General features: G+C 39.2%; 1 protein-coding gene across 1 annotated transcript in view; it reads right to left on the reverse strand.

Moving 5' to 3' along the window:
* CDH7 (cadherin 7) overlaps window positions 1-23,199 on the reverse strand; it is an 82,689-nt gene extending 59,490 nt beyond the window's left edge. The window contains exons 1-2 of the mRNA XM_015620182.2: window positions 23,114-23,199; window positions 13,898-14,310 (exon numbers count right to left, since the gene is read on the reverse strand). Coding sequence (XP_015475668.1) covers window positions 13,898-14,107 — 210 coding nt within the window. The 5' untranslated portion in view covers window positions 14,108-14,310; window positions 23,114-23,199. The remainder of the gene's footprint in view (window positions 1-13,897; window positions 14,311-23,113) is intronic.
* Window positions 23,200-23,659: the final 460 nt, after the last annotated feature.

Consider the following 23,659-nt stretch of genomic DNA (forward strand, 5'->3'; position numbering starts at 1 on the left):
TATTTAAATACTGAGAGAAAAAACTAAACAGTATTAAATGCTTTTGTTAAACCCACACTTACAGAAAACGTCAAGGAGGGTCTATTGACTACTGAGACGTACAATTTCTAGAATATATACAGAATTACTCTAAACTTGCCTCGAAAAACATAATTTATAAAGTGATGTTACCCTCTGCCAAACATTATTAAATAGTGCCTTGATGTTTAAGAAAATCTACCTTATTTTATTGCACTAGTTCTGTTGAAAACCAAAGATGCACTTTGACTGTGAGCATACACTGAATGTACTGTTCATCCTCACTTATATCTATATTTTCACCAGATACAAGTTACTATGGAAGAAAAAATGTCTGGTTTCACTGCATGACTCTCTACAATGGCACACATATAGCTTCAGTTGAAGTTCTCTTAGCAGTAAAGGTTATTTACAAGTACAGGAGTGTTTGATTCCAGGAAAATTTGTGATATTGCAGATAATTTTGTTCATTCTAATAAATTTAACTCTCCTAACCTTGGAGATGAACCTGCCACATGTCTCCCCTTTATCCTGCTAATTATTTTACAAAGTAATTTTCAAAAAAATTTAATCTGAGACAAAAAATTGTTAGCACATCCTGTTAAAGCCTCAAACTGTGTTCCAAAATGATATTTGCATTTTAAGCATAATAAAAAGCATGCATCAAATGATCAGAACTGGAAGATGGGCCACTGCCTAAAACACAGATGATAACATAATTTCAGAAGCAAAGGTAAGTATCTTCCCTTTTTTATGTGGTATGCAGATACATACCCTTCTATCTTTAAATCAGAAGGATCTGTCATCAGGGTGGACATCTTAATCTTTCCACCTTCCTCACAGTCTCATTTTCTGCTTGGCAGGTATTTTGGAAGCCTGACAAAGCACCTGGGCTCTCAGTCTGTATCATCCCACATAAAAAGCCGTCATTGACTTCACTTTGTGCTACTTAGAAGTAAAACTGCCAAAAAAAAATAAAAATCCAGAAAGATGATGCTAGTCATCAGACTAGCAGAATGGACCATCGTTGCCTACCCATCTCTGCTTACTAAAATAAAAGATGAATGGAAATTTTTGAATGTGCTACTGTGACTTAAATAGTGTGGAACAACATCAATTTTGACAGGACATTGAAATTAGTCTGCACGAAAAAAATTCTCATGCAGCCTGCAAACAGATGGGAGGAAATATAGTTAAATGAAATGATCAATGTCAAAATACCAGTCTAGAAGGAAAGGTGTCTACCAAAGTTCTGAAAACCATGGATGTCATTATTTAATCCCTTTACCTCCCAAGAAAAAATTAGCTTTGTAAGGTGTGGGCTGCCTTCTTTAGTGGTAGACCAGAGAACTCATCATTTTGATTTTTGGCTCTTAATTTGGAAAAAGTCTGGACATGGTCCAGTTACTTCCCTGACAGCTGCAGATATTTGCATCCTTCCATCCATCTGCTGTGAGCTCAGACTTGCTTGGACTCCTCCAGATCTTCATGTTGTTTTTTACTTATCCATGCTTTGTCTTGACCCAGTAATTCTTGGAACTTCTACGTACAGAATGCTATTCTGTTTTGTCCTGTGCTGGTTGGCACTCTGCTGCTCATGTTTTAGGGTTTTTTGAACAAATTCCAAGTTTTCTAGCCCTCTGCAGTAATGTTTTATAAGAAATATTTACATCTTTCTCATTTTCTATTCATTGCTTCCTTACTCTCATTAAAGAAGCATAAAAGCTTGTTCTACTAGTTTTTGTCTTGATAATGTTTGCTTTTGATGTTTTGTGTCACAGATTACCTTGCTGCACATGGAATTTTCCTCTTTTGATTAAAAATGAACTTTACTTACCTTTTTTTCTCTTTCAAATCCTTCTGCTATTTAACAGACCTACTCCTCTGTATATTTCTCAAACATGGATGTTACTGGATCTCTGGCTACTTGTCCTCCTTTTCTGTCAATAACCTCCTTTTCCCACATAACCAAGTCAGGCCTTCTTTCTACAACCCTTGGGGTGGTTTGACATGACCTAAGGAAACGTGTGATCCATATAGATGCATATAGCTTCTTTAGCAAAGAGCACAGGGAATCAAGACCTACACATAAGGTTATCCTCACTTCAATCCCTGGCCTCACTCAAAAGACCACCTATCATCCATGTGGATGACGACAAGGTGATTTGGAGTAGTCAGCATGGACTCACTAATGAGAAGTCACGCTGGACTGATCTAATTGCCTTCTTTAATGAAACAACTTCCTGGAGGGATGAGGGCAGTAGACATTGTCCACTTTGACTTCAGCAAGGCTTTCAGCGCTGTCTCTCTCAACATCTTCATAGGTAAACTCAGGAGGTGTGGGTTGAATGAGTGCACAGTGAGGTGGAATGAGAACTGGCTGAACCAGAGGGTTACAGTCAGTGGCACAGGGTGTAGCTGGAGACCTGTCACTAGTGGTGTCTCCCAAGGTTCAAAATTATGCCCAGTATTTAACTTATTCATCAATGACTTGGATGAAGGGGCAGATGTCTTCTGAGTAAGTTCCCTGATGACACAAAGCTGGGAGGAGTGGCCAATATCCCAGAAGGCTGGGCAGCCCTTCTGAGGGACCCCTTGACAGGTTGGAGAGATGAGAAGAGAGGAACTGTCTGAAATTCAGCAAAGGCAAGTGTAGGGTCCTGCCCTTGGGCAAGAATAATCCATGGACCAGGAAAGACCTACTGGAAAGCAGTTCTTTAGAGAAAGATCTGGGGGTCCTGGGAGACAACAAAATGTCCATGCCATGGGTCAGTGTGTTCTTGTGGCCAAGAAAGCCAGAGCTATCCTGGCCTGCATTAGGAAGAGCATTGCTAGCAGGTCAAGGAAGGTGATCCTGCCCCTCTACTTAGCCCAGCTGAGGCCACATCTAGAGTGCTGTGTCCAGTTCTGGACTCCTTAGTACAAGAGTGAGCTCCTGGAGTTCCATGGAGCTCCTGGAACAGGTCAAAGAGAAGGCAACAAAGATGATTAGGGGACTGGAGCACCTCTCTTACCAGGATAGGCTGAGAGAGCTGGGCCTGTTCATCCTTGAGAAGAGATGACTGAAAGGGAACCTCACCAATGTCTATAAGATTCTGAAGAGACGTATCAAGAAGGTGGAGCCAGACTCTTCACAGTAGTAGCAAGCAATAGAACAAGAGGCAACAGGCAGAGACCGATGCACAGAAAGGTCCACCTGAACACAAGGAAGAATGCTTTTATTGTGCAGGTGACCACATACTGGAATGGGCTACCCACAGAAGTTTTGAATATCCCTCCATGAAAATATTCAAGAGCTATCTGGACACAATCCTATGCCATGTGCTCTGGGATGAACGTGTTTGAGCAGGGAGGTTGGACAAGACAACCAACTGTTTTCTCTCCTAACCCATTCTGTGATTAGATTGTTATACCTTAATCTAAATTTATTTTCTCATTGACTGCTTTGGTATGTTGCCTTCAGTTTTACATCAGGCTCCAGAGTGATAACAACAAAGCAAAATGCTTCATCATCTTCCTTCCCATTTCACACTTACTCTTTTGGCATACTTTTTCTTCTCTTTAACTTTTTCCATCTCTATTTTCCCAAAATAAAACCAACATAGATTAGATTTTTTTTACATTTTCTTTGAATCTTAAGATAAATCTGAATTAAATAAATGTGTCAGTACTAGCAGGAATTATTCCTCAATGTGAGGTCCCTCCATCGTTTCCTAGACATATATACCCATTTGTGTATATGCTTCATCACTGCTATCATTGTAATTCCTGCATGTTTGCTCCATAAAACCTTGTTTCACATAGCTTCACTTGGTTTGTCAGTCAAACAAATTGAAATGTTTCAACTATTATTTCCTTCGCTTTGGGACTGATACTCACTCAGAAGTATGCTTGATTCAGCATAAAGATAAAAAGAACAGAAAAGCAATAAGGCTTTAAGATTCTCAGCATGGTAGTGGACATGAACTTGCAAAGAAAGAAACAAACATGAATAGTGCAATTTGAATCTTACAATGAGAAAGGAAGTAACAGTTTCACTTGGCTTATTTCCTGTTTAGATGAAGCTACAATAGCATGCTTTTGTTCACAGCTTTTCACTGTCAAGAAGATATTAAGAAAAAGGAGGGGATGAATAAAAGAGCAGTGTGGATGAACACAAGACTATAGTGTTGACTCAAAAGGAAAACCTTTTAAAAGTATTGCTTGGCTAAGCAACAACTAAGTGGTAAAGGGTGAAAGATGGGTGCAAGGATAACAGTCTACATATGCATGAAAATTATGAACATTTAGGAGCAAGTGGAATTATTTAAACAGTTTTTAATATGTAGACTATGTAAAATTACAGCCCTGCCAGGTAAAAAATAAAAATATGCCAAGCACTTTTCCAAATGCCTGCTCTGCCCATATAATGTGTATAGATTGTGTAAGAAAGACAAGTTAAGTATTTTGCTAATTTATGGCATTACGTTTATACTATGATTATGGAAACTTAAGAAATGACCATCTGCTTTTCCCAGCTGTGTCTGAAAACTTTTCATTGTTACAGGATAACAAGCTAAACTTCCCCTAATACAGCACCTGCCTACCTTCTAAGGAAAACGAATTGCCTGATTGCCTAGTCAGCAGGGTTACAGTTTGGTACCTCAGTATGAAGTGTTTAAGCAGCTTATCGTCCTTACACATGTACCATCCAACTACCAGATTTCCCATATTTTGGAAGCATTTCAAAGGAAAAATAACTTTTTGGGTTCAATTCTTCTTACACATACTCCATAGCAACAGAATTTTATGTCTCAGTAATCCTAAAGGTAATTTCTCATGATTTACAGAAACAGGAAAACTAAATGAAATAGTATTATTCTGGCATTGTCTTGCGGAATTCATGCAGCAAAATCTGTTAATATCACCTAGAAAATGGCATTAAATTTCTTTCTTTCTACTCAGAGAGGGCCTAAGAATTTTCTATGATGTAGGTAGGATATTATGTCAGGCTGTCCTTAGTTGTTCTTAGCATGCACCTTTTCACCCACATGAAATGCCACAATGCATCCCTTTGGTGCTTTAGGAATATTAGAGTACTATATGAAAGGAAGACACTATTTCTTCACTGTAAAAATATGGAATATGTTCATATATGTTGCAAATCAATCCTTAGTATTCCTCTTTTACTAACCTACAGAATAAAGTGTCAGTTAAAAATTCAATTTTGAAATGACTAGATATTTGTATTGCAATATTAATATTCTCAAATGGTCTCCTAGGGTCAATAAAACTGATCTGAAGATTCTGGACTAAATCTTCTGTTACTCTATGAACAGCATAACTTAATAATCAAAACATATTAAAAAACTCTTCTTGAATGTTAAGAATGATGTTCTTCTCCCAGGGGAGAACTCTGAAAAAGACAGCTTGAGACCAAGTGAGTAAGGCATATTTTGTGTTTTCTGGTACATAAATAGTGGCACCTGAACTTCTATATGCAAAAGAGCTATATCTGTCTTGGTATTCCTATTTATCTGGAAGAAAAAATAAAGCTTATTCTTTGCTATGTTTTTGACTTGTAGTGTGCTACTACCACACAATGTGCCTTAAACCTACATAAATAACAGTATTACTTTTACAATAGCACAGGGCTGTAACATTTTTACATTGACAGAACTATTGATGGCAACATATTTTTTTTTTCAAGGACATATGCAAGAAATAATCTTAAATATATTCTTCAATGTTATGAACCTATTCACTGATTTTGGTGATCAGTGTCTGTTGCCAATGAGCCTCTTCATTGGTGAAATTGACACTTGCCTGAGAAGGTTAAGGGGATTCCCATTTATACATTGAGCTCAAGTGATGTGTAATTAGGTGTTCACAGCATTTATTTATATCAAATAAACACCCCCCCTCCCCTATCTATTTTTAACCAGCTAATCCTCCTTTTTATAACCTTAATGTTATGAAAGATTAAGCATTATGACATCCTCCAACTTCTGCTCTTGGTATAGGCTGGTACTCATACCATGACCATGGTTTGGACAATTTGAACAGAATTAGAGTTCTAGAGCACACACTCCACTGCCTTTTACAAGAGCTACTTCTCTATAATTTACATGACAGTAAGAGTCTCTTCCAGTGCAAGAGTGACAGAGAAGATGCTGGTAACATAAGGTAGCTAATAGTTATTCTAAAAGTACTGAGCAACCTAGTGTATTAATATCCTTCTTCTCTCAACAGTTCCACCATTAGCACTTTGCTCAGCTAACTCTTCCAAGGAAATGCATAATGATGAGAGAAAAAGGTTATACTGAAGAGATTTTCCAGTACTTATCACCAGAGTATTTATGTAAAAGCCAGCTTATTGCATGCAAAGGAACTATTCCTCGATTTTTTTCAGGAAGCATTGTCCTAGGTCCTCCCTTTAAGTAGTTAAAGTTAGAACTGAAACGTTCACATATGTACCCAGGTGCTATTTTATTAAGTGATTATTGAAAAAAAAAAAGGAGGGGGGATGTGGATGTGGGTAAAGGAAATTAAGAAATGCAGTATAATATTTAAAAACAAACCTGAAGCAAAGAAATTCAGCAGTATAATTATGACAAGGCAGCAACAGTCCTGGCAGCACTTTTAGATGGTGACACATGGAAAGTACTTAATACATGAAATGAATGCCCAATGAGTCTGCAGATAGACACTCATGGCTAACAGAAGATGTATAAGGAAAAAATTGCAGCATAAGAAAAGTAGTGTGACAGCAGGCTACAAGATGTAAAACTATAAAGCATATGCACTCTGATATTTTGAAAGCAATTGGAAAACATCCCTTATCTTTTACTGGTCTGAAAGGAGATGTAGCCTTGTACTAACATGGATATTAAATAGGTCAGCACTTAGAAGTTTCAGTCTACTTGTCATCTATAAATACTGGGAAGTAAAGACAGGAAAGAACTATTATATGTTCATAATGTTTTAAAATGTTGTATGAATATCATTTTCAGAAAAAGAAATATTCTATCTTCATAGAAAACAACACTAGTGACCCACTATTCTCAAACTATTTTCAGATGTTGATTACTGCTATAGTTCTCTGAATTCTGTCCTTGTTTCTTCGTCTGCTATTAGCTCTTGCCTTATAAGACCACACCCTGCTTCAGAGCAGGGGTTGTGTTTGCATTTTAGCTAGCAAAATAATTCACAAATGGACTTCCTTAGTCTTAGAACAATGCAAATTCTCAAAGTTCCTGACAGCCATAGTTTTACAGTGCTGTATTTCCAATGCCATTAAGACAGAACTGTGAGAAAAGAGGACGGACATAAAACTGGATGCTGGATGACAGCCAATAACGAGAACTAAGAGACCAAGTACAATCTCAGAAGATGAAAAGAAGGAATGTCAGAACATCACTAAAAATGTCAGCTGAACCAGCATCAGCTTGACTGACATCAGAGCTTTAAATCTCATGCTGTCCTGAAAATAAGGAATTTTCTGATAACCAGCCAAGCATACAGGAGTCTCTCATCTACACATAATTGCAAAATTAGCTTTTACTCTTGCTTTTCTATTTTGTCAGAGACTCATAAAATTTAGTTTTGAATAATGCCCAAAAGACATTTTTGCTACAGAGGGCTGCAGGTAGAGCCTCTCAGTCTGCTGAAATACAGAACTGGTATTACAGGATTACATAAATAGCATGGCTGTGCCATTGAACGAAAGATTGCCATGAGGGCTGCCTAATTTACTGATGTTGTCATCACCTTCACTAACCTTCCTCTTCTGTAACGGCACATGTTAAGGATCAATGTTCTATATTATAGAAAGAGATCAAAAAGCTACATGTCCTGGTTCAGTATCCAACCATAAGTCTCTCAACTCTATTATCACTTCTAATAATGAAATTACATACAAATTGTCTTTTAGTGCTTGGGCTTGTGAAATTGTCATCATTTTAAGTCCCTGGCATAAAACCTTCTACAGTATCCATTCAGCTATGAGAGAAAAGGACTTCTGGTAAAGAGGGAAAGAGGAAATTACATTGTTGCTGTGCAGGCTGATGAAATGGACCAGGAAAAGGCAAGAGATTTTAGGTTATCCTTTTGGCTAATTCTTCCTGTGTGCCTTAATCTCACCATTCTCCCCAGAGACACTTTAGCCCTTCCTGCTAAGGAGGGAACATTTGGGTTGTCAGTCAGCTCAGGCTAATCCACATAAATTATAGCATGGAATAACACAAAGCCCAAGTGACTATCCAGTGAAGAAAAGTGTGTGATACTGGGAATGGACAGAACAAATTGAAACGGTAAAGTCATACCTGTGCAGTACAACTGAAGCATCACTTCCCCAAGACCTATTCAATACATAAAGCAAGTAAGCAGGACTTAACTGTTTTGTCTATTCATTCATTCCATTTGCAGCACTTGTGGTAGGGAAATACTTGACAGGAATGGCATGTCCCATTTTACTTAAAAGGTCAACTCTTATCAATTTTTATAGCACAGAAAAACAAAGAGTTCCTGAGATGGATAAATATCAGAAATACAGCAGATTTTTTTCCCCTTTCATAAATGGCCTTCTGGGAGTATATAAAACAACAGGGCTTCAAAGATTATGATAAAAGTAAAGATAACACAAATAGAAAGGGAGGAAAAAATATAACAAAGGGGAAGTTTCTTTCTGAGTTATGCTGTGTGTTTTCCACACAGAGGCCACAAAGACAGATGAAAAAGTTGGTCTGAATTTGGTTTGTTTGAATGTTTTTTTTCCCAAAACTACATGAGGTTGAAAATGAGCAAAAATCTGCAGAGCTGTGGGTACTCTCAGCCAAAAGCTTACTTGCAGAGCAGACATGAATATTTACCTTGCACAGGATGCTTGGAGGGGAAAAAAACCACAGGCTGAAGCTGAGCAGAGAGTCCTAGTCCCTGTGGGTGCCTCTGGAAGAAGCAGGAGGGTCAAATCCCTCCAGGGAATTGTGCCTGACTAACCTCCTTCTTCACTATGTGCAAGTGAGGCAGCCCAGTCCTTTTTTTTATTTAGCCTTTGTAATATCACCCTATGTCCTCTACAGTTCCCAAAATGCCAGTTCAGTCTCAATTTGACTGAGTGTCCAGCACTTCCACAGTACTCACTGCCTTAAAAGTATTTTAGAAAAGACACTTATTATCCAACTCAGTCAAAATTCATCAGCCACAGCTGAAATTGTCAGGCTATGATTCTGTGAAAAGAGCGGTGCTGCTGACTGCATCGGTATGGCCTGAGACAAGGTCACACCACAGATAAATATAGTATGTGAGTAATTCTGTCACCTTATTGATATATTCACCAACACCATTGAAAACACAAAACATTAACCCAAAACCCCAGTATCCTCCCCTATCCAACCTCCTTCCCTCAAAAATGAGGAGACTGGAAAAAAACTACCCACTCTCAATGCTAATAATAACATAAACTTGTTATATGGCTGCTTTAAAAACCCTTTCACCACCCTGCCTGTTAGTTCTCTTAAAACTTGCAAAATCTGAAAATTCTCTTAAATGACCTAATTTTATAGGAAAAGCTTAAGTTCAATTCATTTTTTTTTCGTATGGTCCCTCCTTCTGTTCTACTCCAGGAAATAATAATGCAAATATTAGGTTTTATGCACTTTTTTCCATGTTTGAAAATTGAATCCAACAGGTTTATTGACCTTACAACAGTCAGAAGAGGCAGGTAAAATTGTGTTGGAAGGCAATGACTGTGAGATCTAGGAAACTCCATGCTCTTAGCTCACTCATTTAACCTTTTTTTCTTTATTTTACAGTCTAGAAAATGCAAGTTAGGACTTAAGTTTTACTTTCTTCTACAGTATAAATAAAAACCAACACTCAGGGCATCTTACTAGTTCAATGTGTTATTTTTGAGAATTACCAGTGAGCCTCTCAAAGTTACATACTAATTTCTTGGGTTTGTGCTCAGTTAAAAGTCTCTGTCTTTTATTTTCAGTCCTTCATATGTTAGAGAAATCTCAAGGGAAAAGAAGAGTTCAACTCAGCAAAAAGCTTGAAACTGGCCTGTAACTATACCTAAATTTAGAGCCATTGGAAAAGGAGAGCTGGTTTGGATCCAAAAGAAAACAGTGAAGCCATCTATCAATCAGCATCTCATATGGAGTTCAAAGACTTCTTTCACTTCTTCAAGTTTATTTGAGGCTTCGTTTATTTGTCTTTTTTTTTTTTTTTAGCTTTTTAATAATAAAAGTGAAATTATTATTGGCAGAGATTTTGTGTCATTATAATCCCTTTCATGAGACTGACACTCTTTCGGCAAAAGAAAAAGAAATAGTAATTAAAAAACCCCAGCCCACCACACCAAAAAACACCCAAACCCTGAATGCCTGATAGTTATGTAACAAAACCAAAAAAGTATCAACAAAATGTTCAAGTTCCACTTTAACTGCACCCCCTTTTGCCACTGTGTGTACCCATGGAAACTTCAATTACAAGATTGTATACAGCTTTTCAAGTATTCAACATAATAGCATACACTTTTTTCCTAATTTTAGGTGTTTATGTTTCAAATAATTTAAAACTGCTCTATATTATTTTTTTTTCTTTTGGCCCAAATAGATTCCATTAACGTCATTTATGAGGAAAATATGGAGTAAGGCATTTCACAGAAACATATTACCAAGCAATAGTAAACATTTTCCAGAAAACAGAAGCCAGCTATGCTTCTAGCTCAATAAGCATTACAGTTAACTGCCTCACCTCCTACATGGCATGTCTGGAAGAGAACAGCGCCTATCCAAACATTTTAATGCGTTAAATGGTTAAATGCTTCAGCCCTTCAAGTGAACATAACATATGCTGTGCTGACCAAAAAGACTCGTATATGGTTCAGTCCACAATCTGATTACATGTTAAGCACCTCCCAAGAGGTGCTTAGAATTACATCCAAGATGATTAAAATTCATATCATAGAGAGGAAAGACCTAAATTTTAAAAGAAGAGAATAAAAAAGGCACCAAATTCTGTCACCTCTGACTCCTATTAGAGTAAAATTAATGGAACTCCTCCAGAGGTTTCTTCCAGAGTCACATGAGAAACAGACCCTGCTGCCTTAATAAAAAAAAATACATATGCATTTAGGAAAACAAAAAAGGATCTCCAGCAGAAAGGCTGCAGGTATATATATATATATACATACACACCTCTGGTATAAATGTGAAGCCTTGTCAAACAAATACGAAAGCACTGAAAAATTAAGGGAAGGACTTGTTTTACTGAGGTGGATAGGAATCTTACTACATTATTTACGATGAATAGTGTTTTACTCTGCATGACCACGTAATTAAAGTGTCAGCATGCAGACACCCAGGAGGACAGAGCTAGTGCTGAACATGGAATTAACATTGGTATTTCACAACTCTTGAATGATTTGCCATGTAACCCTAGCGTCCCCCAAATGCTGCCTTCCAACTAGAACTGCCTAGGGCTTTGTAGAATTGAATAGTGGAAGGGAGACAGTATTCCCCTATTACAGATCCATTTCCTTGAGTGTTTCTGAAGCCTTTTTATCTCACAGCCGTTAAAAGCTGGAAGAAGGTCCCTCCTTCTTGGATATGCAGTTAGATTGGCACCCTGCAAAGCCTCCTGAACGTAAGACAGTGCAGGACTGGCCTCCCCAGAAGCAGAGCACTCTGCAGAGTCTGGTTTCTGCTTCCACTTCATTTGATGAGAAAAGTGTGTTATGCCAGATTTTTGCTTGCTGCAGCTTCCTCACCAAGAAGTGGGAAAAAAAAAAAAAGGAAAAAAACTTTATCCTTCATATCCAAATCTCAGTCTTCCCTGTCCTTACCTGCCTGCAAAGGATTTGAAACAAGAGCAACCATGTTTTCAAGAGGAGAAGAGGGGTAGGAAGGTGATTGCTGCTCACTTCAGAGTGGTGCTACACATAATATGTTAAGACAGAGAAAGAAATTCACTTCTTCACCTTTTTGCTCCCCTGCGTGGGAATGCAGCTTCGGTCATGATTGCACCTCAGCAACCACACAGTCAAAAGCCTCTACAGTGAGAAGGTTAGGAACTGGGCACATCTTATCTTACAAGATGCTCAGCAAGGACTGCGTTTCTAGGAAGATGGGCTTCCTTATGTAAGTGAAAATTTTTATCTGCTTTTCCTACAAAATGGATTGCTGGTACAAATTCCTGAGCCAACAATTCATACTGATGATACAAACGCAGGCTGGGCACAGAATGTTTCCAAAAAAAAAAAAAAAGGTTGCGTTTTGGAAGATATCTGCTTGTGAATGCTAGGACTCTTGCAAAGGACGGGAAAGAGCAGACTGTGAAGCTAAAAATAACCACGAGCATGCAAATATCATGTACTATAGCACTACCACAGCATTTTTGGCCATGATATAGCAATCGACTGAATATGAGAATTACTACAGATCAAAACTAGTCTTCACTTGAGTATTTCAAGATGCTTCTTTTCCAGGAGAGAAATTCAAATTTGCAAGCCACACTTCTTTCTTTATCAGTGGAAAAGAATGCCAAATAGGCCATTTCCTGAGCCACAAGAGAAACTCCAACCCGGGGACAAATTTGCCTGAAAGACAAACCTGCAGAGACAACCAGCAGCTGTGTGGCATCAAAATGGATACTGCTACATAATGTAAAACTTTACCAAAACTTTCAAGACCAATGTAACACAAGATGACATTTCTGATTCTAGCACACCTTTCTTAAGAGTCCAATTATGCAAAGTACCAGTCCCAATTCAGAAAAGCACCTAAGCACAACCATAGCTGCAATCATGAAAGCAGTTCCCTATTTAACTTGATTATTCAGTTGGCATGATTAAATTCTAAGTGCTTAACTGTATTAACACAAACATCAAGGTTTTGTCTCAGTAGGGTGAATTAGGTAAACTGAAATTCATTGCACTGGTATATTTGAAGCAGTGGATTTCAGATTACTTCATCTCTTTTTCTGTAAGCATGCTGTTGTGCCAAAAGCTGTCACTCCCCTGTTTTCTATGCATTTGCTGTATTTTAATGAGAAACTCTATTTATTGATTCTGATATTACGGAGAAAATGGGTTTTCCTTTCAGTAAGATGATTACACATAAATGTTACAGAGAAACACAAGAGGGGGTTTTGTTTTGTGGGCTTTTTTTTCCCCTGCATAATTGCTGAAGGCAGCATACTACCCACTAGCACAAGGCAGTAAATGAGCTAAGTCCCGGATTCACAGCTGTGCTCAGTGTGCTCCATGTGCAGCGACGGGCGCTCAGAAGGAACCATTTGGGATGCCCTGATGTAAAAGGACTGGCTCTGTGCTGGACCCGTGCCCATCGCAGGCGAGGTAAAGCCACAAGGCTGTGCTGTGCACAGAGGACAGCAAGGCCCCCAAGGTGCCAATCTGCCAGCCAGGCAATGTCAAAGAAAAGCAGTAAGGCAGGCATGCCCTCCTTCTCACTCATCACACCCACAGACGCCAGATTCTTTCTCCCTTGCTTTCAGTAGTGCTGAGTTTTAGGGAGCAAACAACATAATACAGAACTTCTTTTTTTGCTGGGACTAACTGCTAATGCTTAAAGAAGAATACTCATCATTATGTTCAAAAAAGAATACTCATCATTATGTCAATCTGTTTTAAAATCTAGTATGAGTAATAAACATTTTCTTTCTATCAGTGGTGGCAAAACACTTTCATTTCTCTGTTAAACCAACAGTGTTAATATGTAGAGCTCTTAAAGAAAATTGCAACAGGAACTTTGCATTCTTACAAGAATGCAATGTGTTGCTGTTTGGGGCTAACAGAACTACAATTTTTAGGTTGCATCATATAAACACATCAAAAAGCAAGCATCTGCACCCTCCAAAGTTTATTTAAATCCCCTACCTTTCCTACATAGAGTGGGTCTGTACCCATGTATTCTTCCAGCACAAAGAATTGATTCCACACCCAACTGCGTTTGGTTCTCGTCCTCCCTGATTGAAAATAGGGCTTTGACCTGGACCTTGTGAGCTCTGCTTGATTCATCCCAGAAAGACACAGGAAAAGAGCTAGTATCTGAAGAAAATGGCAAAACTCCACTTTGCCCAACTTCATCTTTTTTTTTTCTTTTTTTTTTTTTTTTCCTCGGTGAAAGAAAAAACCTTGACCAAAGCAGGCACAATTCCAGTTGTCTCAGTAGCTCTAGCCTCTGGCAGGGTGTCAGCTGGGAGTCCAGAGATAATAATTTGCAGAGTGGTCGATTGGAAGGTGTCACCACTGCTGAATAGCCTTCACCAAAGAAATGGTATAATGGGTACCTATCCGGGAAAAAGACAAGAAATGTTGTCAGAATTATAATTGTTTTTAGAGAATGCAAATTCTTTGCATGCATCATGCATCAAAACTGTTCATTTATTACTTTTCTTCTCATCAACACCAATGAGTTTACATAAATCTCTCAAAGTTTATAGCAAACTTCTTGGATGACATTACTACTGCTAATACAACTGTATTTATAGCCATAAAGTTTTCTCCTAAATGTTCTCTTAATACACCTTTTTTTTTCCAGTATAAATGCTAAAATTGATTCTTTTTAAAATAATCAGAGTAAGTGTGGTTATTAGCAGTCATTTGGTTTGATATTTTCTCTTCTGTCTGCTATGGTCTGCTTTACTTGCCATTCCTATGATATAATTACAAACCAGCTACAGGCAGTGAGTTATATTAATGGCAGGGACATATCCTAGTTTAACTCTCTCCCATACAATTCAAAAGTAAAATGAACAAGCATAATATGAATCAGAACAATTTGATTCTTAGTCACAGTACACCAGATGCTATGATTTGTTCTGATCTGAACCTGACCTGGTAAAAAGCCCTGAGTCTCCCCACTCAATTTCACTACATTCCTAAAGCAAATGTCAGGCACAGTAACAAACATGTTAGACTACTTTATATATTTATACAGAAATATGCCCAGAAAGATCAGAAGATAATGTCATTTTGTATTTTCAATGAAACCTTGATTTAATAACAAATGATTTTTCAGGACTAACACATGTAAATTGGTTTTTATTTAAAAATTTAATTATTTAATAACTCATAGGACTTACTAATAAAAAAATAAATATTTTTTTTTAGAAACACAAACTTCAATACTTAAACAAGACATTTTTCTGCCTTTTATGACTGTGAGACTTTTCTGCTCATGTGAAAATGTATACCTAGTATAACGTTTTTAAAAGTATAAATTCTGTCAGTCAGAACCAAACGTAGCTTTGCCTTTTGGTACAATCACCAGGTAAGCAAAGCTGTCTCTTAAACAGACATTTTCTTTGTCCAAGTGAGCAATAAGGGAGACAAGAAGCATTTATGAGGTGCCAAACATGAAGTGGAAATAAGGGTGAAATTAAAATAGATAACGGCATTAATTTGGAGTGAACTGCTGCTACTTAGGAAGCCACAGAAGAAAGAAGATTTCATCCTTTATACTTTTAATTAAACTAAAAAGGTTAGACATTAAATCACATACACATTAAACACTCTGGAGTGATTATCATAGTCCTACCCATTACTACTAAAACTGAGTGAAATGCGATATCCACTATCTGTTTTCAGTATGTCAGGCTCTTTCAGCTGCAGAACGCCTATGCATCATGCTGCCAAAGGTACCTAGAGGGCAGAAACATGAAACAAATAAAAAGCTCTTCTGATTACAGACTGTATTTAAAGCCTTTTTATAGTAATCCCTTCTGTGGTACTGCCCTGCACCAGAAAGGCTTTGCTTAGAGGCTGGTGGGATAAACCACAAACCCACTGAGCATGTTTGCTAAGCAGCAGCAATTTGAGAGCTTCCATGTAGGAAAATCCAGGCAAAATGAAGAGAATAAGCAAGCCTTACCTAAAGACCCTAATTTTGAAAACATGATGCTACATTTATAAAAGACATCATTCCAACATGGACCAAAATTCTTCTCACAGCAGGATTAACAAGCAGGTGTCATCCTCGTTAGAAGAGCCTAGTTTGAAATGATTAATCCCAACTACTCATAGCTCAGTTTTGATCTGGCCCTTTGGGTAAATCATGACCATATGACAGTAATTACTGAGAGGGCTGCCAATGAGTGTTAAGGAAGTAGCTGTGCTTTCCCTGTGATATGTTTACTCTGTTCAACTACGGTAAGTGTTGTTTGTAGTAGAGGCTGTTTATGCATCCTTGATTTCCCCTCTCTGTGTCTGAGTTACATCATGTTAAAGACATCTGATATTGATAAACTGTCAGTTTATTTCAAAGAGGCAGCAGATTGTTATTTAACAGAGATAAAAATACAAAATGGATTTTCTTAAGAAATGTCAGTAAAACATTTACAATATGTTAGAGTCTTTTCACTAAGCAGTTTGAAATGTCTTGTTCTTGCTCTGAACAGACATTTCAAACCTAGAATTGCTCTAACCTTTATCTCGAACAGTGTTCTCTTATATCCTTTATTTTACACCTGCAGGAAAGTATGAAAGCCACCATATGGAGTGCCATGGTCCCCAGCCACACGCCACAGCACAGAACTGAAAAACGCACCCAAAATACCAACTGAAAAACAGTCCATATGCTAGACAGCACAATCTGATGAAAAGCAGAATACTCACACCTCCTGGAAAGAAAACATTGTTGTGGTTTACTCATTCTCAAATACTTTCACCACACAGACTCCAAAATTCCAATTATTTTTATTCAGCTGTGTGGCAGCACTTTCTGCTCTGAAACACTCTTCCTTCCCTTTTTTCTTTTCTTCAGGATAAGTCTTCCTATTCCTCTTAGAGCCCTTTTTTTGGGGGGTTTTATTTATAGTTCTTCCAGCACCCTGTCTTTTATATGTGATGCCTCCAAAAGCAGAAGTCTCTTGTATTTAAAAATCATTTCTGTTTTGGGAATAGTTCTTTATTAAATTGCATTACATTACCTTTCTTACTAAGATAGATAGATAGATAGATAGATAGATAGATAGATAGATAGATAGATGTATGCATAGGTAGATAGATACATAGAAACATAGATACATAGACACACATTTTATACAGATTTTTTTAATCAATATTGTCCAAGCATAACTAGCACTTCAACATCACCTGTTCTATAATGTCCTTAAGTATCAAGTCCATAAGACTACATAAGCAATGTCACATCATTCACAAAACTGAAAACTAAGAGGTAGTGTAGGGCTTTTTTTCCTCATTAAGGTGTAGCTTGAGTGTTCAGGGCTGCACTTGCAGCAGTGGATAAAATTAACACTGACAGCAACAGAGGGTATTCAGTGCTCTGATTCCAGTGTCTTCACTGTCATCTGTGTTTACTGACTTGAGTGTAATGGCAAAACTGACCTGCAACCACTCTGTAATTTTTTGTTTAAAGATGCTCTTTTATGAAACTCTGTCTCTTTCTGCAAAACTAAGATTCAGAGTACATAAAACCAAGAAATATTTACACTTTTAATTGATATCATTAACTTCACTAGAAGAAAAGTGTACTTTTACATCTTGTTTCTGATATTCCAAATGCTACTACCCTCCCCAAATAGGGGTAAACCAAATCATATCTCCTCATTTACACTTTGCCAACCTGAAAAGTAACTTAGGCCTTAAAAAATAAAATTGCAATAACACTGTTAGTGTATTTAAAGCATTAAGCCATAGCTTTCACATCTAAGCTTGTTTTCCTTATTTGCTTTACATGTTGTCCTGGCCATCACAAATATGAAAAATACAAAGTAAAAGAACTGGTGTGTAATTTGGAGAGTATGTTATGTGATCTGGGCAGTGCAGGTAGCTTGTCTTAACAGAACAGTAACACCCTGTCCAGGTGAATGGCTGTAAGAATAAAAAAACTCCACAAAACCCAAAATAACTAAGCATAAAAGATATTCACAAGATATCCAAACTCTCATGTTTATGTTCTTAAATAGTTGGCTGATATATAAAACCTCAGACTGAAGAATACACATTTGAAAAAAATAATAGCCCCTTCATTCAATATACATCATAAACCTTACATTTTCCCCCATCTGCTGTACAAAAATTAAACTATATTTAAGCCACAGCGTTCTGGTGCACACTGCTAATCTGAAAAATGTTACTACTCTACTTTGCCAAAACAATCTGCTAGTGTCAAAAAGACACTATTATGGGCTCTCTCTAAGGGGCAATCTTGATTTGTTGAAAACATTCAGATCATGAATAAGATCCTCAACTTAAAGGAATAGTCTCCCTCACTGCAAGCAATTAAGGGTAATTTACACCCACTGAAAATCTCTCTGAATATTTTGCTTCACTCCATAATTTCTAAAACAACTCATCAAGTCTAGCATTCATTGTTTGTATGTCACAATGAGCATCAGTAGATAAGGACAAGTCTCAGAGATATCGTCTTGGAAGCCCTCCTTCCGCACGTCTGAGATTTCCCCAGCCCCTTAGGGCAGTTTACTGAAGGCTCTTGAGATAATTTTTTACCACCTAACCTTCGCAGCCAAAATGCAAATTCCTGCAGACTTCTGCTCACACATTGCTACCAGTGTCACAGTGCCAGCTTAATCTATGAACCATATCATTTTCCTGTCAACCTCTTCAACCCAACAGAGAATTTTGTCCTTCAGCATATTTTGCCCTAAAGTGTTTCTAATGTGTAAAATGCTTCAGGAAGCAGCAGAAATCCAAGCCCTTTTCCATTACTAAACTCCACCAGTCTGGATTGCATTACTCTAGTTTGAAATCTCACTGTCAGCCCCTCACTGAAGTTATAACTGAAGAGTTTACCACTCCTATTTTATTGCCTTCTCTTCCCTCATCTTCCCCCCTGCCCCATTATTCTCCTCTCATCAAATTTTTTCAATTTTTTGATACCATTGCAAAATTTACTGCGCAAATATGGACCTCACTGACTGAGCAGCCACTTCCTGCTACTAAATCTGGCTTTAGCTTGGTCAACAATACACAATTATTCCATGGGCTTGGGTTTTTTTTTTTTGTTTTTTCTCTACTTTAGTCATTCAGTAAATCAGACCCAGGGTGTTGAAATAATTCCAAGGGTGACTGTTGCCACTGGAACTTGAAACATGATCCCTTAAACAAAGTAGAACCAGGAGGTGAGCCCCTTGACAGCTGGACTGCCCTCACTGAAATATTTATGCTTTGACATTCAATTTTACAATGCCCATTGGACAGGGTGTTACATTTAGTGGCAGAGAAAATTCCCCTTTGTTACAAGCCTGCAGCTCCTCCACATCACACATCCTAAATATTACAGGAGACTCCTTCACAGTCATATGAACAGGAATGTGATCCTTGAGACAAAAAGGTTTTGAGAAGATAACATGTCTAATTACAGTGTCAATTGCAGTGTCTGGTTATCACTTTTTTCAGGGAAAGAGAAAAAGAAAAGGAGGGTGCCTTAGAGCAAGTGAGGTGGGGACCCTGTGATGAAATGAAGCTCTTCAAGTCAAGGCAGTACGATGAAACCTATTAACTCCCTGTGCCAGATGACATTACAACTACAGACCACAACCTCCTGCCGCTAACTGGCCTAAATATTCACATGGGAGATCTGTAAATGTAGTGCACATCCTGCAGTCTGCATCTGGTTATCAAGCAAAAAACTATCACTGCTCCAAACATATGGCACTGTTACACTAAACTGGCTCCAATACCCTCTGACTCAGGTGAAAGGACCTGATGAGACGACAGAAAAACACTAGGAACACTGCAATAAATTACATGGCTTTAAAAAAAACGCATAAAGAAAACCAGGTAACAGCTTTTGGTCTTTTATACTGCTCTGCAGTTGATCATAAGATTGCACGTGTCAAGAGTGCTGAATTGTTTGGGTTGTTGGTAAGTTTGTTTTGTTCCCCAAGCAAAATTAACTAAAGAAAGATTTTATTATTTCTTCCTAATATCATTTTCTCCATGTGAAAGAGTTTTGCTGGATTTTCACCTTGCCATGGTACACTTGAAAGATCTAAGTTGCTGGGAAGGCTTATGCTGATTTGATCAGTTATTGAAAAGAAACGCCAGCAGTATTTGTGGATCTGGGACCAATCAAGGCAAATATTTAAATTTCCACAAGCTCAATTTCTGCAGCCTCATTTCAGCTGAAGAACGTCACATAATGCCTAGGGATGACTTTCTTGCAGAACTGCTGAATTCCCAGAGGAGGCACTCCTGCATTACTGCTTAGAGTTAAGCCTGGTTTGACAGGAAAAACTGAAGTAACCATCTAGTTTATGCACCCTTCCTCAGATAGAATTTAATGATTTTTATTGCCACAAGAAAACAATGCCCAGTAGTAGCATGAAAGGCGTACATGAAAAGAAATGTGTGTGATAAACTAAAGGAAAAGGAATGGCTCAAGAAAGGCCCTCATTGAAGATCCACTGAACACATCAGATACTGAAGTCAATAGATTGAAAACACACATAAACTTACTAGACATCACTAGGACTGACTCCCAAGCAGTATATTCATCTGTAAACCACTTGAAATTTTAAATATTTTCTATCTTCATCACACATCAGAGTCAATTTGTGAGTTGAATCCCTTTGAGAAAAGGCTTAGCCAGGTTTATAGCAAAGTAGGAATTTAAGTTAGAGTAGAACAATATAAGGTCTTGCATTAGTAATGATTTTCTTCAGTCAAGCCTGAAGAAACAGAAAAATGTGGGTACAATGTGTACGGACATGCAGTCATATGTGAAAAGGATAGGCGAAAATATATGTGGATATTGTACCCATTCTTCTCATCAAAAAATTCACAGTTAATCTGCAGCTGTACAAATGCTTTACAATTACCTTTCTACATGAAAAAATAAGAATACTTTGCCATTAAATCAATAGCAAATAATCAATGGTGCCTTGCTATTAAATCAATGCAAGTAGACTTAGGAGAGTTGTGAGGCTGTCATCTGACTTTTAACACAATTCTAATGACCTACATCAGCCTTTAATTACAGTAAATTCTCCCATTATAAGGGTGAAATGTTCCTTGATTAAAACTGCAATCTTTAATGGCTTTTTGCAAGAAAATAGGCTATATTACTGATGTTTGTATTTTCACTCACATTACCTGACACGCATTTCTAACATGCAGTGGTAGCTCAAATTATTATCTTTGATATTTTCCTAATATTCCTGGTAGTTTTAAATCTTTATGGAGTAGTCAAACCCCAGATATTGCACATACTTAATATTAAAAGCTGCCAGAGCTAGGCCTTCCCCTACTGTGGATTTTATTGCAATTGTTTTTTAAATCTTACTTAGCCTTTCTTCATGACCCTGAAAAAAGTGTGTCTAGATGTCTAGATTAGATCCCCTGGTAGCTGCAGAGTGCAAAGCTATAAAATTGTGTACAAGGACTTAAAAAGAATAGCACATTTGGTCCCTGGATAGTTCTTTTGGGTTTGTTAAGTGGGTTTTGTGTTCTTTTTTTTCCTCCAAAGATGGTAACACACCCGTTGCACTGAACTAGCTCTAATGAGGCACAATCGTACCATTTCCAAATATTCTCACTCCACTTCTGCATCGTTAAAACTGTTACATTATTGCTCAGAGAAAATCAGCATCGCTTTACGGCTGATCTTTATCTGTTGACCTGTTGTACCTTCAGAAGCTACGCGGTAAGCAAACTTCATTTAGTTATGCAACTTTCATGCTACTGCTCATCTGAGCAGCTCTGCACCTGAGATTACGTAGACCCACCTTTCTCAGAAACAAAGTACCTAGCTTTCACCAATAAAAATTCCCTGCAAACTCAAATAATGTAACAGAGAAACAATTAGTAGATATAATAAAGATAGAAAAGTAAAGTCATGCATCAATGCCAAGGAGAGACTGTTTCAGAAACTGGCATGCTCAAGAGTTTGGCTCTTTTATGTTTTTATAATTTTATCCTGGAAAAGCAATTTATTTTCTGCAAAGCTGCACAATCACCTATGTTTCAGCTGAAAAATGGCAAGTCAGTATGTCTTGTTAGAGAGACTATGAAGTATATTCTGCCCTTTCAAGTCTCTGTTTTGGCTTGAGCAAGTTATCTATCAGAACATAAGATTTTATCCTTGCAAGGGGAAAAGATTAAAGTATCAGCATTTCAGTTCCCAGAATCAGAGCACATCACAAGTATCCATCTCCCATCCTTTCCCACATCCCAGGGAAGACATCGTTTGTAGAATCTTGGCTCACCTGAACTACTTCACCTTTTGAAAGCAGTATAAAGGCTATACCATATCTCAAAATGGGTTATTTTTTGCCTCCATTAGCAACTAGAAGTCTGAGGATCCAGATGACAAACCTCTTGCTACTGGTGTACACAGCCTATTGTAGGGAAGCAGGACATGCCCGTGTGTGGATATGTGGACGGATTGGGGGACAGGGCGGAGGGGGAAGGGTCAGCATCAGCCAAGCACTGCAGAGCTAGCCTTACCAGCTGAATACTAATCAAAGAAACAGCTCCGGTAATTTCAACATTTGCAAACTCCAGAACATCCTTGACATAGAAGGACGAAAGCTCTGGGAAAGAACTCAGGAAATTTCCTTCTCTCTGCAATCTTTTGCACTGTAGCATCACTGCCAGAGTTCGAGCCCGAGCAAGACAACAGCTTGGGTTTGGCAGAAAGGACTGAGACAGTCAGGAGTTTGAGCTGCCTATATTTTGCAGAAGTCTGTGGTCCTCCCTTCCCCCACCCCACTTCCCCGCTTGTCTGTGAGACTTCTCCAAAGAGTCAAGAGTGATGCTATTGTCCTCTTATTTCTCAGAAGGTGCACACGCGCCTATAGTCCTAGTGCTCTCACTTTCTGCGGTTTCTCCACCACACCTGGTGTTGGGTGCTCCCGCGGCCGGTCCCAGCCGGGCTGCCCGTGCCGCCCCCAGCCCGGGGAAAGCGAAACTTACGGCCGCGGCCGTGCCGCCCCCGGCGGCTCCGCAGAGCCGCGGCCCCGCTCCGGGCAGGAGCCGCTCCGAGGCGAGCGGATGCGGGGGAACGGCACGCAGCCCTTCCCTGCACCTGCTCCGACCGCCCTCTGCCTACATGAGAGGGGAAGGGGAAGGAAGGCAAGGAAAGACACAGGTGCAGCCAGCACTTACCTGCTCCCCCTTTCCCTCGGCTGCCCAGCGCGGTGAGTATTTTAATCCCAAGGGCCGACGGTGCCTCCGCGGCGAAGTGCCGGCGGGATGCTCCCAAGCCGGGGGGGGCGGGCTGCGGGCGGCGGGGCGCCCACCGGGCATGGGGGCTGCGCGCCCGCCCGCGCTCTCGCCCGCACCCGCGGAGATGGGAGCGCTGCCGCTGCTCCGCTCCTCCTCCTCCACGGCACGGCGCGGCACTGCACAGCCAGCCGCTGGGCACACGATGGGAGAAGTGGGTGCCGGTGCCAAGCCCAGCTCCGACTGGGTGCGGATCGTGGCTGCGGGAGGAGGAGGAAGAGGAGGGAGGGAAGGAGCGGAGAGGGAGGGAGAAGGCAGAGGAGGTGGGGATGCTGCTCTGGGCAGGGGATATCACGGCTCGGTGGCTGGAGCCGGCTGCCAGCTCCGTCCGAGGGCGCGCGGAGGCGGCACAGGGACTCTTTGTACCTCCCGAAGACCCAGCGGTGGCTATTGAAGCGGGATCCAGGGAGCAAGCAGCCTGCCCGGCCC

Source organism: Parus major, chromosome 2 (assembly GCF_001522545.3).
Source record: "Parus major isolate Abel chromosome 2, Parus_major1.1, whole genome shotgun sequence".
Classification (NCBI taxonomy): domain Eukaryota; kingdom Metazoa; phylum Chordata; class Aves; order Passeriformes; family Paridae; genus Parus; species Parus major.